Source organism: Punica granatum, chromosome 2, assembly GCF_007655135.1.
Source record: "Punica granatum isolate Tunisia-2019 chromosome 2, ASM765513v2, whole genome shotgun sequence".
Classification (NCBI taxonomy): domain Eukaryota; kingdom Viridiplantae; phylum Streptophyta; class Magnoliopsida; order Myrtales; family Lythraceae; genus Punica; species Punica granatum.
Genome location: NC_045128.1, coordinates 37,419,176 through 37,438,724, shown reverse-complemented (window position 1 = coordinate 37,438,724; position 19,549 = coordinate 37,419,176). Strand labels below are relative to the sequence as shown.

Here is a 19,549-nt window from a genome sequence, read left to right as displayed (position 1 = left end):
CCCAAGTCACAGGCGAGGGAATTCTCCGACCTCGGAATCCAGATACCAAGACCAGTCTGAACATATACTAAGAAAACTAATAATGTTTGAAACTAAACTCCTAATCTCCCATGGCGAGCTAGGGGATGTAAGATGGCTTCAACTAGTAGCATAGCATCATAATGGAGCCAAATCTTCCTCCAACCTCTATCAACAGCCATGGATAAAACAAGGAGTGCTGCCGGAGCCTCGGCTTGGAGAGATGTGGAATCTGCTGAAATTTGAAACCACGGAAAATTGATTTGGCTATTATGTCGTGCATCAATCTGTAGCACTCCAACAAGACATGAATTGTTACTGTTCCAAGCCGCGTCTGAGGAGACAATACACTAATCGGATCCCGTGATATCTAGTGGTGCTCAGAGTTGCAGAGGCGGTTCACATCGGTTCACCAAGCCAAGGCCGAGATAGCCTCCGATCGATGAAGCTAGGGCGCGGCTAAGCTATAATACTCGGCCGAACCTCTCTTTCTCTCTCTCACTCTCTCTCACTTTTCGGATCTTAAGAATAAACAACATGCCTAGAATTAATTACAAGACACCATATCTATATATAGATTTATCCTAAGGATCTAATTGCAATAATTAATTAATATATTAATTAATCTATATTAATTAATTACTCACAAATTAGTCTTGAACTTTAAGTCATCTAATGACTTACCCTTCAAGTAAGAAAGAAGGATCATTCTAATTCTTAACACAAAGTTTCCACTTATACACAATCTATTTATATAAACTTTCCAAATAAGGAAACTCTCTTATTTCCTTAATTATATTTAACCTTGATGTTGGACTCGGCTTCGGAATGTGCTAGCACCTTTGCAACCATATTGTAAGTCCCATTCGATAATTAATTCCTAATTATCTTCCTTAATTAGAATTAATTCTTTTCTCGGCTTAAACACGCTCAATGTGTGTGACTAACTAGGTTCACACCAAGTGGCAATGTGATTATAATATCAACTTGTTTGACATTATCATAAACTCTTTTCTGTAACTAAAAGAATAATTTCAAGAATGTCATTGGCTCCCAAAGTTCACGAGTGACGCTTAATAGTATATCATGACAATCCAAATAGTAATGAATGTATAATTAAAACATTCTAATGAACTTGTGACCATATACACCATGCATTGAGTCCCTTCACTACAATATCCCAATCTAGTCAGGGCCATGGTAAATGTCAAACCCTTTAGTCGACCATATGGATCATCTGGTTTCATTGTTGGATTTGTTGCACTTAAACAGAAACTCTTTTCTATTCAAGTCCATCTACCCTGACCGAGGATTCTCGATCCATAATAAAACTTATATCCTTAGGACATTTTCCCTGTTTACTCAAGTTAGTGAATCCCCTCTTGATCGGATACATACCTCTAAGTATAATCAACTAGGGCCACCACCTTCCGAATACTCATGCTAAACACAAATATATTAGCAATAGTAAATCCTAATTACCCATATATGAGATAGCGTTTCATATTAGGTCAAAGGACTATATGCATTAATACAATCTAGATAATATTCATTGACATTAGTAAACTACCGTGAGAATATTATCTAAGTGTCACGTTCAACTACTTATCACATAAGCACCCACATGTATGTCCTAACAACGGTTGTCATATAGCATGATACTCGCTACTCCATCTTCATTAGTATCTATATACTAATAATGTATACAGACAGATAATAATCTATCAAAAGAGATAATTCCTAGTTAAGTCTCTTACAATCGTAAACAGTTTAAGGATATTCTTATTGAACTATTTCGTCACTCATATTCTTAACTCTTTAAGAATGAAGTATTCAAAATATCTTTAAAACTCTATTCAAATAAACATAGATAATATATTAATAATAGAATAAACTTCATTGCCATTAAAGGAATCATCCGAACTTTGGGACATATCACTAACAGTTCCAAGTTGCGTCTAAGGAGACGGTGCACCAATCGGGTCCCGTGATGTCTAGTGGTGTTCCAAGTTGAAGAAGTGATGTGGCTATCTGGATGGGGAGTTGTTCTATGGGTCGTCCGATGTTGTTATGCTCCCTGAAGTTCCTCTTGAGTTTTTTGATGTGCTCATGAAGATTTGCAGCTTTTCCCGAAAAATAAGACATCATTTCTAAAGTTCCACAGTTGATAAAGAGTTACTGCCCCATAAAAAGAGAAACACAACTTATCAGCTGGACTTTCCATGAAAGTAGTAGGAGGGCAAGCAATGAAGTTAATCAAATCTTTAATCGAAGTGCTCGGGATAATGCTCAATGACAAATCCCAAGGTGATTTCTTCCAATAACACAATAAAAGATGCAATCTCCGTAAATATGGCTTGTTTAATCGGAGCTGGTTTGACAAAGGGGACACGGTGCGTATTCTTTACTAAACCAGGGGAGACTAATCTCCATAAATGGATTTTGAAACAGTCATGGATTTTGAGCTTCTAAATTTCTTTCCAAACAACTCCATTTTTGCTTTGGAAGTGGCGTTGTTGGTCCTTCACATAAAAAGATTTGACAAAGTACTTCCCTAAGGAGGTGGGTGTTCAAACTGCTAAGTTGTCGTAATCCTCTTGAGGCAAATGAATCTTGAGTATGTTCTCAACTATGCTGTGATCAAGTCGATTTGTATGGAAAAAGTAAGTCACGCACCTAAGCTCATAATTTCATAATGATGTCTAAACTAGGGGAGGGTTTAAGATCGACCATACCTGGGATCCAAGGGTCGTACCAAGCTAAAGTGGAAGAGCCATTCCCTATAGAGAAACAGGTACTTACCTGGATTGTGTCCTTATACCATTGGAGACCCTTCCAAATTGGGGAGGCAGTGGATGTTGCTCGGTGACGAGAGTTTAGAAAGTTACCGTATTTTCCTTTTAGGGCTTGGAAGGTAAGGCTATTTGTGTTTGCAATTAGAGCCCATGCAGTCTTGGAGAGCATTGCTTTGTTGGAGTCCTCCGCTTTTCGAAATCCTAGCCCCTCCCCCCCAAACGACTTCGATTGACAGATAGAGTCCCAATTCTTTGGAGTGTAGTACCTACCTGTTTCTTTGTTACTTCCCCTCCAAAAACGTCTTGTCAATCTATCAATACTATTTAGGGTGGATTTCGGAAGTCGAAAGAGTGACATAGGATAGATCGGGGTGTTGTTTATGATTGAGCTGATTATAGTGGCTTTTTCGGCCCAATAGAGAGCTTTTGCTTTATAGGAGGCCAAGTTGCCCTTGATCTTATCGATTATGAATTGAAAGAATTCATTTTCCTTCTTTTGGAGAAAGAGAGGGTTGCCCAAGAACTCGGTGTCTTCCTTTAGTTTCCTCGTGCTGAGGATGGATTTTGCTTTTCTGTGCATGTCCGCTGCAGCATTTTTTGAAAAAATGAGGTTCGATTTTGAGAAGTTGACTTCTTGACCCGACTTCCAAGGCTCTTGAGAGGATGAGAAGTTCGTCTGCAAATATTTTGGCAGTTAACTTTTTCTAAAAACGTGTCAATTTAGTCGTTATCGCTTGCAACATTTAATTAATACCAAAATTATTTCCAAAATTAATACATTATTAGTAGATCTTTTTTAAAATTCATACAATCAAAAATTTCTTAAAATTGAAGAAAGAAAAATGCGAAGAGACCAACGCCAACAACCTCACCTGAGTCGCTGGTGGTGGCAAGTCAACGACCACTGACACCCGGTTCCATCCAAGGTATGCCCCTTTTCTCTCGTTGCAAATGAAAAGAGAATATGGCAGATCCGAGCAATGATGGTTCAATGCCAACCACCAATGTCCCAATAGAGATTACCAGTGGCCTCACCAGTTTTATTTCCAATATATCTCGAAGACTATGAGAAAAGACATATCCAGGCAGCCACGCCTGTGTTGGACTGCCATTGACCGTCGTTCTCTTCGTCTTCCTTTGTAATTTTCAATTTTTCAAATTTTGAAATCTTCAAAAGTATCTAATCATAATATAAGTTTTGAACCATTATTGAATACTTTGCCTAGAAATTTCAAGATGTTAAGTTTAAGGTTCAACTGACAAATTTTTACATGTGATAATGGCCAAAGTGGAATAAAGAAAGCATCAGTGCCTAAAATGATATTGGAGTATAATGTGAATAACCAAGTTGATGAATTTTAGAAAAAGTGAATGATTAAAGCAAAACAAAATAAAACTTACTGATGAACCTTACTGGGTAAAGTGATACTGAAGGGGAAATTTAGGGGGCAAAGTGTCTTCACGTTTCAGGTCGGCAACAAGATAACGCCGTGTTTCCAGAGTGGATTAAACTGTTTAATGTACCTTGCAAACATAACCAGGATTCCTTCCATGCACGAAGGAAGTGATGAGCTTCGGCTTCGGGTCTCTTGGAGCTCCAAGACAAATATGACCAACGTGTACATGCATGAGGCTCAAGTCGTACCATCTGCAACACCATAGACTGTCCCCAGAAAAATGATACATGAAGTTGCCCATGAGTTTATCGAACATCGTGTAGACACTCATGACCCAATGATCATCGAAGTATTGGCTACATCAACTTAAAATGCTATGCTATTACAAGAGCTCATCACTGAAATTCGAGTTGTTTTGAATTCAAAATCCATCTAAAAGTTTCAGGAAATCTCGCCCCAGATCAAGAACTCTTCTGCTACTCTTAAAAAGTAGGTCTTCTGTAGAGAATACCCGATACAAGTTCTCTAGGAAGGACCACAAACTATCATCACTCCGAGGAAAACCCACGATAACTCCTTTTGTGCGTCGCTCTTTCCTATGCCACCTAAAACATGGAGATATCTGGCGGTGGTCCATACACAGAATTCCAAGAAAACGGGATGACCCAGTCACTACTATCACCTGCACCAAAAACCAAGAATCGAACAATGATAGCACATGGAAAGAAAAGCCACATGCAAAGCAATACTGACATGGTAATAAAAAGGAACTAGAGAATAAAAAAGCAGATCTCAACTCACCGTGGGAATCAGGAGAACTGATTCCTAAAAGCCTACAGGTGGCTTCAGCGAGATGGATAGCTTCAGGAATGTTGTCCCCTTCAGAGCAATAACATAACAAGCACGTAACTTCTAAACCTTTTGCCTGTTCAAAATTAATACATATTGAAAAATTCAGTCATCGTGCATGAAGATCCCCAAAATGCTACCATTTATTATATTGTAAACTTAGAAGAAGAGCATTGAAATTGGTAAATTAAAACCATAAAGCCGAAGAAAAAACTGGGACCACGGAAAAAATTCTGAGAAACAGCTTTGCTGTTGTTCAAACTGCAATAAGAAAAATAGATGCAGAATTCATACAACCTTCAGATTCTCATTTACCAAGTACTTGACAAAGAACAGACCCCTCATTCTATGAAATAAATTTTTTATCCAAATTTGAAAAAATGGGAATTAAATCTTGTCCACTTAAATTTGCAAGATTTATAAACTGAAGAAATAAGTCAACCAAAGTAGTTAAGAAATGCAAATTATCATGAATGAAGGGCCTTCTAAGACTATTCTGAAGGTCGCATGTTATGCTCCATATCTAAACGTGATTTTATTTTGTAACAATACCTTGAAGCAGGAGAAAAGAGCAGAAAAAGGCAAACTTGGGTAATAATCTTCTTCTTCGAAATCATCTTCAGCAGGCAGAGTATCCTCTGCTGCAGAATTTCCTTCAGCTACAGTCCTAAGATACTTCCAACACCTCTGATCAAGGTTATATTCAGGCAGTTTCTTCCATCCAAGCCGTTCACACAGATCATCTGTTCCATCAGGGTTGGAGCTGGATAGATAGTATGTCTGCAAGCCACTGAACATCCCAAATACAGACAACTTGATTGGAAACTGATCCTATTGATACTTTCATATTGAATGGTAAGAGAAGAAGTTTCGTGAAATAGGATTTCATGCAAACTTAAAAGCACTACAGCCCTTAAATAAGAGAGATATCTAGTAAAATAATAACACTAACATTATGCTATGCCCGTGTACTCTACTACTTCCCACCAAAATAAAGATGGGAGGCTCAGTAAAAAAGATATTTCATTTTTATGTAATTGTCTTTTCATCCTTTACATACTTTTTCGGGAAAATTAACATACAGTTTCACTCTTCACTAAATAATCTTTATCGTCATTCATAAAGAAATCAAAGTGAAGATATGAAGCACAAAAACTTCCATAACCGCTCAGTGCTGAGCAGATACATCTTTCAGTCTTCCAGGCCCAAAGTTGGATATATATATATATATATATATGTATGAAACATGTAGGCATGAGAAAAAATATTTTAACCTATATATACATGAAACATGTAGGCATGAGAAAACCTACTTTCGAGCTAATAATCCAAAAAAAAAAAAGCAGAAAGGATTTTCGTCCAGGGGGGGCAAAAATGTTATTCGATATAAATAGTACATAAATGATTTTTTTCGGGGGGGAAAAATACTAATTTTACATAGTTTTGGGGCAAAATTTCAAAGAAATCCAAAGTTCAGGGAGGGCAATTGCCCCCCCTGCTAATGAGCTGGCTCCGCCCCTGAGCAGAACCTAGCTGAAGTGTACAAAATGTGTACTGCTTCAAGTACCTTGACATATCAATCCTTTGCCATCTCCCAAAATCCAAACTAGAGAGAACAACAACACGCTTCTTCCCACTTGCAACAGCGAAATCTGCCAGATTCTTTGCAAATTCTATCATCATCCCCTGGTAAAATGGCCATATATTTCCAGTTATTATTGCATCAGTATAATACTAAGATAACTCAAAAGAAAACTGGTTTCACCAACTACACGAGGGAAACTCAGATGGTTTTAGAATTAAAAGGCGAAATATGTTCATTAATAGCATGAAGCATGAGATTGAGTTGTTTCCAGTACCTTTACAACAGGGGATCTTTGTTGGACAAGAGTCAATCCATTAGAAGTTGAATCATACGCTACAACCAAGAAATGACCCATTACTATATGTTCCTATAATCACTACTGCAATGCTTAAATCAACGGCAATTTTGTCAACTAAATCCATTTGTTTTTCTCAAAAAGAGCCTTAGGATCATAGCAACCAAGCACTTTACATCATCCACTGATTTCAGATTTTTAGATCGTAGTATTAAAAGCAAAAGCATACCTTCAAGAGGGAGAGCAAGCTCCCCTTGGGGAACTGGCCCGTATGCATCATTACCAACACACGGGAGAACATAAGGATCATCTAATAACCCAATTCTCTCAGCTCTTAGACTTGATATCAAAAGGTCTACCGCCAACTGCCCCACATTCCCAATCGATAATGCAGGCTACCTTAAACAAAATGATAAATTATTTTCAAAAGCATAAATAAAAGGAATAATGAATTTAAAATCGATAGCCAATTGGGTATCCATGACAGGAACCAAACAAGATTAACTATTCAACTTGCCAACAGTTTTGAGTGCTATGATGTATATCAGATAAAAAGGATTGGCACCATATAGAGACAAGCAAATATATGTATGTGCGTATATATATATATATCTCTATATAATACATATATATAAATTGTAACTCCATTTTGCATTTCATTAGATGACCAAATGAGTGATTCAACGATTAAGTGAAGGATGAACCCACCAGTACGAGCCTGGAGCAGTGTTCATTAACTTGTTTGCCATCTTCAACAATGAATTCCATTGGGCAGCACTTGCGTACCTGAAAAACAAATTCCTGGTCCAGCCAACTCCAATTAGCCCTAATCAAAGCAATGGAAGGAAAGCATAAACCTAGAGATTGGTCGGGAGATATTTAACTGAGTTACTGATTAAATGGTACACTGAACTGGAATACCAATCAAAAACTGCCTTTCATACGCTTCCTTCTCCCTATATCTCATTCATTCCCATCTTCAGCTTCATCCCTAACCCCTTTTCTCTTTCTAGCCCACCATGGACGAAATGTCCAATCGATTGGCACTTACTTGCCGAACGATACAATTATCATAAACTACAGCTCCCAATTCCTACTTAGGAAAGCTTGTCATCGTCGTGAGAGAGGCAGAGCTCGCCTACCTGAGGCTGAAGCACAGCGGAGTGAGGCTGAAGCTGGCCGGTTAGACGGTCTCTGTAATGGCAACTTCGGGCATGATCGGCTCTCTTGTTTCGGAAGCCTGAAGGTAGGACCTAGGAAGCTCTTTTCTTTTTCTTCTAGCATTTGAGTACACAACTTAGTGAAAATTTTAACTTGACCATCAAAGGTTCAGTTTAGTGTCGGTTTGGCCAGTAAAGTTTTCGTCGTGGCTACATTGGCCACTCAAAAAGCAAAAACTATGCTATTTTACCCTTTTGGTTAAGGTTATCCCGAGTCCGTCCAGACTCGGGTCCACTCGTGGAGCATCTGCGACTTTGAGAAAGATCGATCCGCTATAACATTTCGCAAATTATAATTCTAGCCAACTCCACTAAATAGCAGTGGTCCTAGGTGGTCAGATATGGCTATAGTGAGGTCACTTGCACGGGTGAGGTCATCGTTGGTCTTAACTAGGTTAGTTCGAGATGGTCTTTACAAAGTAACACCATCTCAACTTCCTAGTGCCTTTATAGGCCATCAATCATGACCTTAAAGAAACCACATGTAACTTCTTTGATGCAAGGGTGGCCAAAACTGAGTAACTACTGACATTCCTTGTGGTTCGGTAACTGGATTTGACATCAACTTCATTCATTAGGGCCATCGATTGGCCAAGTAAAGGTAATGGTATATCTTGTAGCGCCATTGGCAACCTCAGTTGGGCCGCTATCGTCCTCTCTGCTTTAGCTTTGGTTTGCCTCTCAAAGAGGCACGACGGGCTTTCAACCTCGAAATGGTCTTTTCAATCATTGATTTTTACATTCAAGTCATTAATGAAACGACATCACGCTATCATATCGTAACAACTTTACGCCCTTCCCTTTCCTGCGTGAAGAATATCTACGAAAAGTAAAATTCCCATCCCTCCTCTCCTCTCCTCTCCCTTTTTCTTCCTTCTTCTTCATTCCCCTTACATTTTTGCTGGATTTTATTTGGCAAGGGTAAGGGGAGGAAAGGGAGGGAATCGAATTGGACAGACTATTTTTTATTGTTCGGATTGAATTAATTTGGGATAAAATTGAAACGAGAGAAAATTTTATTTGAATTAATTAATTAGTATGCGCTTTAATAATATGTTCTTGTAAATTAAAATGGGCAAAAGAATATTTTCAAATTTTTAATGTTTTAGTCTGTCCTTTTGCCTCCAAATTCTCCATTGGTGAATTAATAATCAATATATATATATATATATATAAAGTTGAATTCAAGGCAATAAATAGGGTTAGAACGGTAAGTGCAAAAATAATATAGGGATAGAACAGTAAAGGCCTAAATTAAATAAAATTTATAGGAAAATAATTAATATTTATTATGCACTAAACGCATTGAATAGTAGCATGATGGAAAACTAATTCTTAATTGTTTTCAGTCATTGCTAGTAAACAAATAATCATAATTTTGTTCATTAAATTGGATCTATAAACAATTATGTAATTGTTTATTTATCCAATATTTTTATGCTACTGGAATATAATACACTCTTTTTATGTCTAAACATATATATATATATAGTAGAATTCAAGGTAATAAATAGGATTAGAGCGGTAAATGTCAAAATAATATACGGTAAGAAATGTAAATGTCTAAATAAAATTTAAAGTTAAAAATATTATCTATAGAAAAATAATATTATTCATTATGTATTAAATGCATTAAATAGTAAAATGACGAAAAACTATTTCTTAATTGTATTTAGTCATTGTTAGCGAACAAATAATCATAATTTTATTTATGAAAATGGATCTATAAAAAATACTATAATTGTTTATTTATCGAACTTTTTTATATTACTGAAATATAATACACCTTTTTATGTCTAAATAATAGTTAGGATTAAAATTAAGTACTAATGCCATCTTTGACAAATTAGTGGTAAATAGCGCAAATTAATTAGAAATGTGTATATATATGAATTATATATAAATAAGTCACTCCACTCTAAGTTAAAGTCATAGATATTTGTACATGAATGATGAGATTTTATCAATAAATTCAAAATAAAAATCTTATATAAGGATGTTAATACTCATCGATATATATATATATATATATATAAACTTAAGTCCCACCTGAATCCTAAAATTGATAATATTTATGATCAGTTTTAAGAAATTAACAATAATATTGCCTGAAGTCAAATATTGACTAAAGTTAATTTCATTAGAGTAATATATCATATATGAAATAAAATTAAAATTTGCCTAAAATTTACTTGAGGTACTTAGATTAAGCTTCTATTAGGAGTTTTTAAAATTAATCCGTGTAATGCAAGGCGTAAACATGACTATATTTCGTAATAAAGTTTGATTTTATTTAACTTAGCTTAACTTAACTTTTTTCTCAATTTAACAAAACAATCATTTTTTTTAATCTTTTCTTCAAATTCTCTCTCATATTTTTTCTTATTTATTATTTAATTAATTTTTTAATACCAAATTCTCTAACCTATTCAATTCTTTATCCTTAATTCAACAACATAATCATTATTTTTTAATCTTCTTCTTTAAATTCTTTCACATAATTTTTCCAATTACCTTTATCTTCATCACCTCAAATCAAACTAAATCAAATTTAATTTAATTTAACCTCGTTTCTAAACATTAGCAATGTAATATCCGAGGGCAGGAAAATCCCTAAAATTTGCAATGCCGAACAAGCGAAAAGGGAACCCTCCCTCCCTTTCCTCTGTCTCTCCTCCATTTCCCTATATTTTTTTTCAAATCAAACAAAGTGTTAATGATACTATCCAAATAAAGAGTTAGAGTGATGATAAAATTGTCTCAATAATTAAAAATTGGTCCGTCTTATGATGGTGGCGAGTGGGTAAATTTTTCCACCCGCAGCCACCATCCTTTTAAAAGTAATCATATTGATATGATTTTATTTTTAATTTCTTCATTGCAGTATAAATTAATACTAGAAATGTACTAAATTTTTCTTTGGAAAACACGATGTCATAGTACTAGTATGTGATTGAGATTAAGTCTCGCTTAGACAGGTTGTGACTATAAGATTCTTTTACGAATTTTGAGCTCTACACCCTAAGTAAAGTTCGTTATTTAAGATTAGTCGGACCACTTATTATATTGATGACTTTCTAATTAAAAATATTAAAAATTCAAATAAAAATATAGCAAGTAAAAATATTAGTGTAATACCTTATGATATGTTGATCAGTGTAATCTTTTAGAAATTTTGAATTATCTACTGGCAATCCAGAGTTCATAATATTCATGCATATGTAAAATCATTAATTTCAAAAGATTGAACAAAAATTTTTTTTGATCCGTGGCATCGGCCGAGTGCACGCTTGTGTATATCAAACATGCAAATTTCTAAAAGATTACATAAATCATAGTGGCCCGATCTTCATTCAATTCCGAATCTAACATCCAACTAAAAAATTCTGAATCTAACAACACAAATATTATGGATAATTTCTTTCTTTGCCATTTTTAATTGGATTTTAAAAGTTAGGACGCTGACGCTTGTCGGTTGCAATCACCAACACTAGCGGATAACTATCAAACATGTCAGCATTCAGAAATTTCTTTGAATTTCATTCGACGCAGTTAAAAAATTCAAACATTATTGATCATATAAAAAATAAAAGTATATTGAAAGAATAATAATAATAGGAAAATAAAACCATCTATATATATATATATATATATATATGTTTTACCAACATTAATTGATTGAATTGACTTAGCGCTAGTTTCCCTTAATTAATGTCTCGCGTTTGAATTTTGTGAATGAAAAAAAATTGAGGGAGTTTACCTCATTAATAGACTGATCCAACTTGAACCGGATTAGTAGGAGTCCGACAGGCTTTCGAATACTAAAGTACATACTAAAAAAAAACACCATATGTCGATTACGACCACACATTAAAATATACGTCCGTTGGAGTCCCGAAAGGCCATTTCATCCAAACTAGCTCCTTCCGTTCATTAACAAACAGCTTCTTCCTCATATCTTTCCCCCAATTTAATGCTCTCCCTATCTCCCACTCCCTCTCATCTATAAATTAGAGAGACGCGGAGATCATTCAAAGAGAAGAGGACGATATCGACAGCGTTGTTCTACTTGTCTTATATAGCAAATAAAGGTTATGATACTATTCAGATCAGCCATGGAACTGGCAATGGAGTTCATCTTCGTTGCAGCGCAAGCTCTCAGCATCGTCAACGATGAGGATTCGCCCCAGCGCCGGAGCTTGCAGCGTAGGAGTCCCAGCTCTGCTGTTGCTCCTTCTGTTCCTTTGATCGGGTTGGTTCCATGAGATCTATGCCCCGCGTGCGGTCTCAATTCGAACTCATTAGGTTGTTACTGGAGATGAAACGGATCGTACATGCATGTTTGTTGTGCTTGTCTGAGCTTCATGAAAGTTCAGGACACTGAAAGTTTTGGTAGATGTGAATAGTTTTGCATGTTTCATTGTCTGATTTAATTACAATTGGAGATCATCTTGTGTGGTTTTCATTTGACACGTTCACGTGAATGTATACCACATTCTTTCTCTATATCTTACCACGATATGAGAAACATTGGCATGTGATTCATTATTAGTATAAAACGCCGGCATTTCTTTCGCACGTTCGCTCGCGCTTGAAATCAGTTAAAACTCGTAACTCCATCTCATCAGACGTGCATCAATGAATAATCATCAGTGTTGGTCAATTATCACATGTGATCGTAAAAGTCACTATGTCCCACATGTACAAATCCTCGTTTAAATGATTAGTGTGATGAGATATGAATCGTCCATAAACACACGCGTAAGAAGCTGAGTTCAATCCGATGCATGGGAAAGTCGAGTTCCATCTGATCATCACATATCCGATGATGTCGTTTCAGTGATATGGATAAGAAGGTGCGAGTTCAATCTATTGCGTTACGTTTGGGTTTTTGATCCTCTAGTTCATAAATAATAATAATCATAATGATGATCATAAAAAGGTCATGCTAACGTATTTTCCAAGGGAAAAAAAATCAGCATGCATATGATATATATATATATATATATATATAATATTTATAGGGGTAAAGCGTGCATCATGTGTCTCAGAGGATAAGATTCAGCAAATCTTTGAACTTTTCCATTTGTACGAAACGTAATGTTGAGGGATGAAATATTCCATTCAAAGATGCCTTCGTTCTTCCATAATATCATTGTTATATAATGTGGGGTCTGATCGCAGTTATAAAATGTAATATTTAAATTGAAAAATCCATATTAAAGAAATATTATTTTCAATCTTCTTTTCTCAATTTTCATTTCTTTCATTATATTATTATTTGGCAAATGACAATAATCTTTTTATCCAAAAAAAAATCAATGACGACGACTCTATTAAAAGAAAAGGAGATAAAATATAAAGAATCATGAAAAAGTCTATTAATAAAAATTAAATTTAAAATCTCTTAATTTCAATTGAGAGTATATATTACTGCAATATATAGCCATTCTTATTTCAAATTATTTGAGAAGACCATTTCTCGAATAGTCGACAAAAGAAGGGAATTATGCGTGAATTATTCATGAATACTTCCTAGATACGTTGAGAAGATGGGAGCAGAGCTCCAATGGCCTTGACATCATGACCATGTGATCCGATCCCTTGATCTTCAGCACCTCGTTAGGAGGGTTCCTCTCAAGCATCCACTCCACGAGATCGTTCGGGGTCAGCCGATCTCCCTCCGACTGTATGAAAACCTTGGACACGGTCCCATACCGCTCTTCCGACAGTGCTATTTCCCTCGACATATCTTTGTCGCTGAATAGGCGCAGTGGCCTCATCAGTGTGGCTGCCAGGGTCCAGTCCTGTCGGTTCGTAAGATCCACATCAATTACATTACTCAATCGAAAACGGAAACTTATGCCGAATAGAATACGCTGGGGCTAAGACCGATACGAGGTTACCTCGATGGGGCTGAGTTGGTAAACTCGCGTTGCTAAATGAATTGGGCCGAAGATGAAAGTGGTCGGCGGATTATTGGGCCCATTGTCGTAGGTGTAGCGGCTGTCTAGCACCGGCCCCGATCTCCTCAGTGACTTTTTTGATTCACACCCATATCGCATTCAAATTATTAAAAAACAAATATTAATATTAATGCCATAATTTGACCAACCCCTAACAAAATAATAATAATAATAATAATAAAGCATACCCCTTAATATAATCAATGCATCCACCTACTGAACTGGGAACGCTGACATTCGGCGATATCATTAGGACATTTATATTGCGTCTTTGTATTTCGTAGTTTTTTTTTTTAATTGGGCACAGACTCCTTTTATCATGAAAAATAAATAATAATAATAAAACTCAGATAATTTTATGGTTATTTTATTTTAATTTTGATAACGTATTACCGGTTGAATATGAGCCCCTCATTGATCCAATGACCATTAGAAGGTCATGGACAGTTAGATCGATATCCGGAGCATAGAACTTCCCGAAAAACGGAACCAATAAGAGAAAAACAGGTACCTCATTATTGAGGATGGAGACGTTGAGGGAAGGGCCGGGCATTGGGGCAGTGACGAAAACAGCCACAGAGATCTTACGAGGAAACCTCTCCATGGCCTGGGAGATGGCCAGGCCACCCAGGCTGTGCCCGACGAGGACCACCCTCTGGCTCGAGTTGAGGGACATCATCAACTCCGTCAGTGGCTCAAAATAGTCGGAAATTGACTTCAGGGAGCTGGCCTGTCGCGGGTCAACCCCAGAAGCAGCCAGGTCCAGTGCCGTGACCTCGTGGCCCGAGGATCTCAATAGCCTGACCAGCTTGTACCATGACCACCCGCCATGGCAGGACCCGTGCACGAGGACAAAGTGATGCCTTGTACTTGGGGTAGGCTCCAACGTCTTTGGCGATGCATCGTGAGCCAAGCTCAGGAGGAGGACAAGAAGAAAGAAGGGTAGGATCGGTTTCTTAAGGAAATCATAAAGCATTCTTTCCATATCGATCGGTTCGGTTGGGTCAGATATCACGGATGCTGCCGGTGAAACAATTTATAGGGATGATTAATCCTACTTGAAAATGTTTACGGTCACAAAGGGGAAATTAACTATATTGACTCATTGACTTACGAGATATATATTGATATATTTATGTATTCCCAGTCAAATCGTTCAGGGATTTAATATTGAGCTTCTTCTTCTTCATTTGACTGGACCTTTTATGCTCTAAGGCCAACTGATGATCACGCTGATTAATTAATAATATCCCAAAGTTAGAGATTTAGATTACCACATATGATCAATCCGATCGAAATTAGTTGCTTCCTATTGGTGCAATCGTCGATATCGCCCAATCGAGGCTCCAAAGTTTTGTGCTCAAGGATCAAAAGCTCTCGGCTATATATGCGCGGCTCAGTTCCGATGTCCCCATCTTGCATAGGCCCAGCTATTGATGATATGGATGATAAGGTTTCGATTTTCCGGAAACAACCCGATATTTTCTTGAGAAATGTAAAATTTTCTCCAATATTTATGGAGCTCATTCGCTTCCTTTGATAGACTACTTACAAGTGAGAGATATATTTTAACGCCCTTATTAATATATATATATATATATATATATATATATGTTAGTGCATCATGTGGCCTGTTTGGACCCGTGCTTATGAACTTATATGAGTTGTCAAGAATAAGGAACTAGTACAATGAAACAGAAAATTCCGTACAAGCGACGGTTACTATAATCAGAGTCACTACCGCCAAAATCTCCCTATTCGAAGAGAGGGAATGGGGGAGATTGGAGGTCGGGGCTGGCAAAGATGCCCCACCGCCCCTCTCGTGGTGTTCCATTTCCTCTTCCTGTTCCTAATGGACTCATACGGTCACACAGATTTAACATTCCAAAGTTTAGAAATTTAGACCACGACATATGATAAATACAATCGAGAAAAAAAAATTAAAAGAAAAGAAGTTGCACACTACTGGCCGTGCAGGGGAATCATAATCGAAAGAACCAAATATATCCTCTATTGTTTAAGAATATATATTGATAATTATTTAGGAGGGAAATCCACTGCGTCCGACAAGTGTACTTTCTAATGTACCAACAACCCAGAGTCCATGTTATCACTACAAGTACAAGCCAACATCGTACAATGTCAAACGAATTCTCGCACGCCTCATTTAGTTTAATTGTTCTTGTTCTCTGGGATCCTGAAATGGTGGATCTGGATGTTCTCGACATTGAGCTTCATGAAGTTGCTGCGCGTCCTGGTGATGTGAAACTTGCCCCAGTTATACGCCCGGTACTTGGCTGGGTTCTGCTTCGTGATGAGCTCCTCCAGCGGCTTGACCATTGTGTAGTGAGCCGGGTTGAAGAAGAATGGGATTGAGAACCTCTCCTTCTCTGAGTTCACCATCACCCTGTGCTCCACGCTCTCGTACGTCTCATTGCTCCAAACCTAGCAAAGGCATTTTCACGCGGCACGTCAGTTGATGATCGTCATCAGAATCTCGGAGATCATCTTGTGATGCAGAGGGCCTGATATGAAGGTGGGTGACATTATTGAAAAGCAGGCTAAATATATATGTACCTGAATAATGTCACCAATGTTGATGATGTAAGCATTGGGGATGGGCTTGACCCGGATCCATTCCCCGTCAGACTTCCTCCTGACCTCTAGGCCCCCAACATCGTCCTGTGCGAGGACGGTCAGTGCCCCGGAATCTTTGTGGTGGCCAACACCGAGAGCCAGATGAGGAGCTGGGCAAGGCGGGTAGTGGTTGAGGCGCATGAAGGTGGTCTGGTGGTCATTGAAGAAGCCATGGAACCTGTCCGCTGGCAGGCCCAGGCTCAGGGCAATCAGCTCCATCAGCCTGAATGCGAGCTTCTCCACCGCTTTCGCATACTCTTCGCAGGCTTCCCTGTATCATGGCACATACCTCGAGGGTCAGTCGGATCGAATTTCTCAACCTAACCGCCCCATAAAATTTTGATACAATGTCGGACGTGTAAGCAGCATCTCATTCAATTTGGTTATATCCAGCCCAAAAAAAATTAAATTTAGTACCTCAATTCAGGAAGGTTCTCGGGCCACTTATTACTCCACTGTGTCACCTCCTCATCGTCTGGCGTGTACGATGCCGGGATCAGGGTCGGGTCGTGCAAGGTGAAGTCGAACACTTCCTTCCAATCCCTAACGTTCTTGGTGTGCTCGGTGTCGTAGTAGCCCAGCGTGCTCACCTCGTCCCTCCTCACCTTCCTCTTCTCCTCTAGGGGCTGGCCAAAGAACTTCCGCGCAGCCTCCTCGAGCCTCCTCAGCTTCTCCAATGGCACTCCGTGGTTGATGACCAGGAAGAATCCCCATTCCTTGCTCGCACTCCGTACCTCTGCCATGAGGCCCTCGATGGCCTGGCAATCATCGGGGGAGTTGATCAGAGCTGAGAGGTCGATCAACGGGATCCCCTTGGCCTCGGCAATCGCACAAACCACCTTATGCTGGTGGTCGATGTCTTGAATGAAAGCAGGGTCGACCTCTCCCATGGCTGTTGCTAGCTAGCTATCTAGTTTGATTGGTTTAGTATAAGATTCACTCTGTAATTTTCTTATTTTATGGTGGAAGATTAATACCGAATGTTGGTTCATATTTATAGCACGAGAGGACAGGATTGTGGTTACACTGAATCTGGAAGGGTTTTCAGGCCGGTACGTTCGGACAGTCCAAGGTAATCATTGGGCGAGGGTGACGTTTGTGCTTGCATGTCTTGTAAAAATGAGTTGTGTCGTACTTGGACGTTTATGGTAAAAGAGATAGGGGAGGCATGAATTTGGTCTCCAATTAAGCCATATCTGATCATAAAATCAAGACTTTTCATTGATCCTATTATGGATTGTACCATTGTATAATAGGAATATTGTAACAAATTTGGTAGTCATAGATATTGGTCATATAGGAATAATTAGTTTCCTTTTCATGTAAAGGCACATGACCTGCGACCATAGTTTCCAATGAAATTAACTTGGATTGTTCCAAATTTCTCATGGTATCAGAGCGCCTTCGCTCTTCGACCGATTAAGTTTTTCCGACCTCCAGAATGTTGGATGTGAGTGAAGATGAGAAAAGTCCAAGACTGGACACTAGCTCGTCTAAGAACAAAGAGGAAAGGGATAGCTTGGTAAGGAGCATGGAAATCCCGCCGGTATACCGTCTTGGGTCGTCAGATAGCACGAGCGCCCAAGTAATCGGCTTCATGCTTAATGGCGACAACTGCCTGGCGTGGTCATGAGCCATGTTGATTGCGCTTCGGGCAAGAAACAAGTTGCCCTTCATTGATGGGTCCCTGAAGAAACTGGGAGAAAATGATCCCCTTAGAGAGCGATGGGAAAGGTGCAACTCGATGATTCTGGCATGGATGTTCAACACCATGATGGGGAGTCTCCAGGCCACAGTCGCGTATGCGGTGGATGCCAGAAGCTTGTGGAACGACCTTAAAGAGAGATATTTCGAAGGAAATCAATCTAGGATTTTCTAAATCAAAATCGATATCTGCCTTCTAAGGCAAAAAGGGTTGAGCATTCGGGACTACTATAGCAAATTGAAGCTGATGTGGGACGAATTAGAGTTTTGCCTGGAGCATCCATGCTGTAGCTGCGGGGCAGGAGCCGTGATAGTTGCACAAAGAGAGACGGAGAAATGCTTCCAATTTCTCATGGGACTCACCTTAAAAATCAACACGATTCGTCCAACCATTCTCAACATTGAGCCGATGCCGAACTTGAACAAGGTATACAAGATGGTGGAAAACGAGGAGAGGCAGAAATCGGTCACGCGTGCGCGTGCCCGAGAATTGATTCCAGAATTTGTTGTCTTCTTCGCCAAAGGAGATACAGAGTGCGGGGGGGGGGGGGGGTGGGGTTCGGTAAGTTGCAAGGAGAATCGAAGGAGAGGACGACTTGTGGGCATTGTGGGAAGATGGGCCATGCGAAGAATACATGTTGGGCCCTTATCGGGTATATGTCTTGGCATTCCAAATCCAAGACAAAAGCAAGAAAGGGGCCCGGACAAGGACAGACCAGGCCGAACAGCGGGCCGAAAGCAAAAGCCCAAACTCAGCGTGGCCCAGATCACGCAAATGCAACCCAGACCGGACAGGGCAGTGGATCACAGGTTGAGAGATTGGAAGCCCTTCCCGATGACCAATTTAACTGATTGCTGTCCATGCTCTCACAAGATGCCAAGGACCCAAATCAGCTAGTCGGTAATGAGTTTAATTTTGTAGACTTGCAGAACGAATGGATTTTGGACACAGGAGCATCAAGCACATGACGGGATCCTTGAAAATTTAATCAATACATCCACTGATTGAATCGGAAACGCTAACATTTGGCTATATCATTAAGGCATTTATATTCCGTCTTTGTATTTCTTCTTTTTCTTTTT

General features: G+C 38.6%; 3 protein-coding genes across 4 annotated transcripts; all 3 read right to left on the bottom strand.

The window, feature by feature from the left end:
- Window positions 1–4,409: 4,409 nt before the first annotated feature.
- LOC116197946 (proteasome assembly chaperone 2) lies at window positions 4,410–8,212 on the bottom strand. 2 transcript variants are annotated; one of them, XM_031528228.1, is made up of 8 exons: window positions 8,082–8,212; window positions 7,648–7,740; window positions 7,169–7,334; window positions 6,919–6,977; window positions 6,627–6,745; window positions 5,612–5,849; window positions 5,012–5,135; window positions 4,410–4,892 (listed from the first exon to the last, which is right to left on the bottom strand). In XM_031528228.1, the coding sequence occupies exons 2-8, from the start codon at window positions 7,705–7,707 to the stop codon at window positions 4,816–4,818; spliced, it is 843 nt and encodes a 280-aa protein (XP_031384088.1). In that variant the 5' UTR covers window positions 7,708–7,740; window positions 8,082–8,212; the 3' UTR covers window positions 4,410–4,815. The 2 variants fall into 2 exon arrangements, with proteins under 2 accessions (XP_031384088.1, XP_031384089.1); XM_031528229.1 differs by lacking the exon at window positions 8,082–8,212 and adding an exon at window positions 7,824–7,998.
- A 5,377-nt stretch (window positions 8,213–13,589) lies between these two features.
- LOC116194641 (salicylic acid-binding protein 2-like) lies at window positions 13,590–15,383 on the bottom strand. Its single transcript, XM_031523501.1, has 3 exons — window positions 14,637–15,383; window positions 14,066–14,197; window positions 13,590–13,966 (listed from the first exon to the last, which is right to left on the bottom strand). Exons 1-3 carry the CDS (start codon window positions 15,108–15,110, stop codon window positions 13,682–13,684), a joined length of 891 nt encoding a protein of 296 aa, XP_031379361.1. The 5' UTR covers window positions 15,111–15,383; the 3' UTR covers window positions 13,590–13,681.
- Window positions 15,384–16,150: 767 nt separating this feature from the next.
- LOC116195017 (flavonol synthase/flavanone 3-hydroxylase-like) lies at window positions 16,151–17,944 on the bottom strand. Its single transcript, XM_031523967.1, has 3 exons — window positions 17,180–17,944; window positions 16,703–17,033; window positions 16,151–16,570 (listed from the first exon to the last, which is right to left on the bottom strand). The coding sequence occupies exons 1-3, from the start codon at window positions 17,650–17,652 to the stop codon at window positions 16,298–16,300; spliced, it is 1,077 nt and encodes a 358-aa protein (XP_031379827.1). The 5' UTR covers window positions 17,653–17,944; the 3' UTR covers window positions 16,151–16,297.
- Window positions 17,945–19,549: the final 1,605 nt, after the last annotated feature.

Bases quoted from the DNA above. Each gene is read 5' to 3' on its own strand.
- LOC116197946 (XM_031528228.1), bottom strand. From the start codon at position 7,707: ATGGAATTCATTGTTGAAGATGGCAAACAAGTTAATGAACACTGCTCC. The intron at 6,978-7,168 runs GTATGCTTTTGC...TCTTGGTTGTAG, and splicing joins GCTTGCTCTCCCTCTTGAAG to CGTATGATTCAACTTCTAAT. The intron at 4,893-5,011 runs GTGAGTTGAGAT...TTTTTGGTGCAG, and splicing joins CAGTTCTCCTGATTCCCACG to GTGATAGTAGTGACTGGGTC.
- LOC116194641 (XM_031523501.1), bottom strand. From the start codon at position 15,110: ATGGAAAGAATGCTTTATGATTTCCTTAAGAAACCGATCCTACCCTTC. The intron at 14,198-14,636 runs GTACCTGTTTTT...GAATCAAAAAAG, and splicing joins TCTCCATCCTCAATAATGAG to TCACTGAGGAGATCGGGGCC. The intron at 13,967-14,065 runs GTAACCTCGTAT...ACGAACCGACAG, and splicing joins ACCAACTCAGCCCCATCGAG to GACTGGACCCTGGCAGCCAC.
- LOC116195017 (XM_031523967.1), bottom strand. From the start codon at position 17,652: ATGGGAGAGGTCGACCCTGCTTTCATTCAAGACATCGACCACCAGCAT. The intron at 17,034-17,179 runs GTACTAAATTTA...GCCATGATACAG, and splicing joins GAGAACCTTCCTGAATTGAG to GGAAGCCTGCGAAGAGTATG. The intron at 16,571-16,702 runs GTACATATATAT...TGCCTTTGCTAG, and splicing joins ACATTGGTGACATTATTCAG to GTTTGGAGCAATGAGACGTA.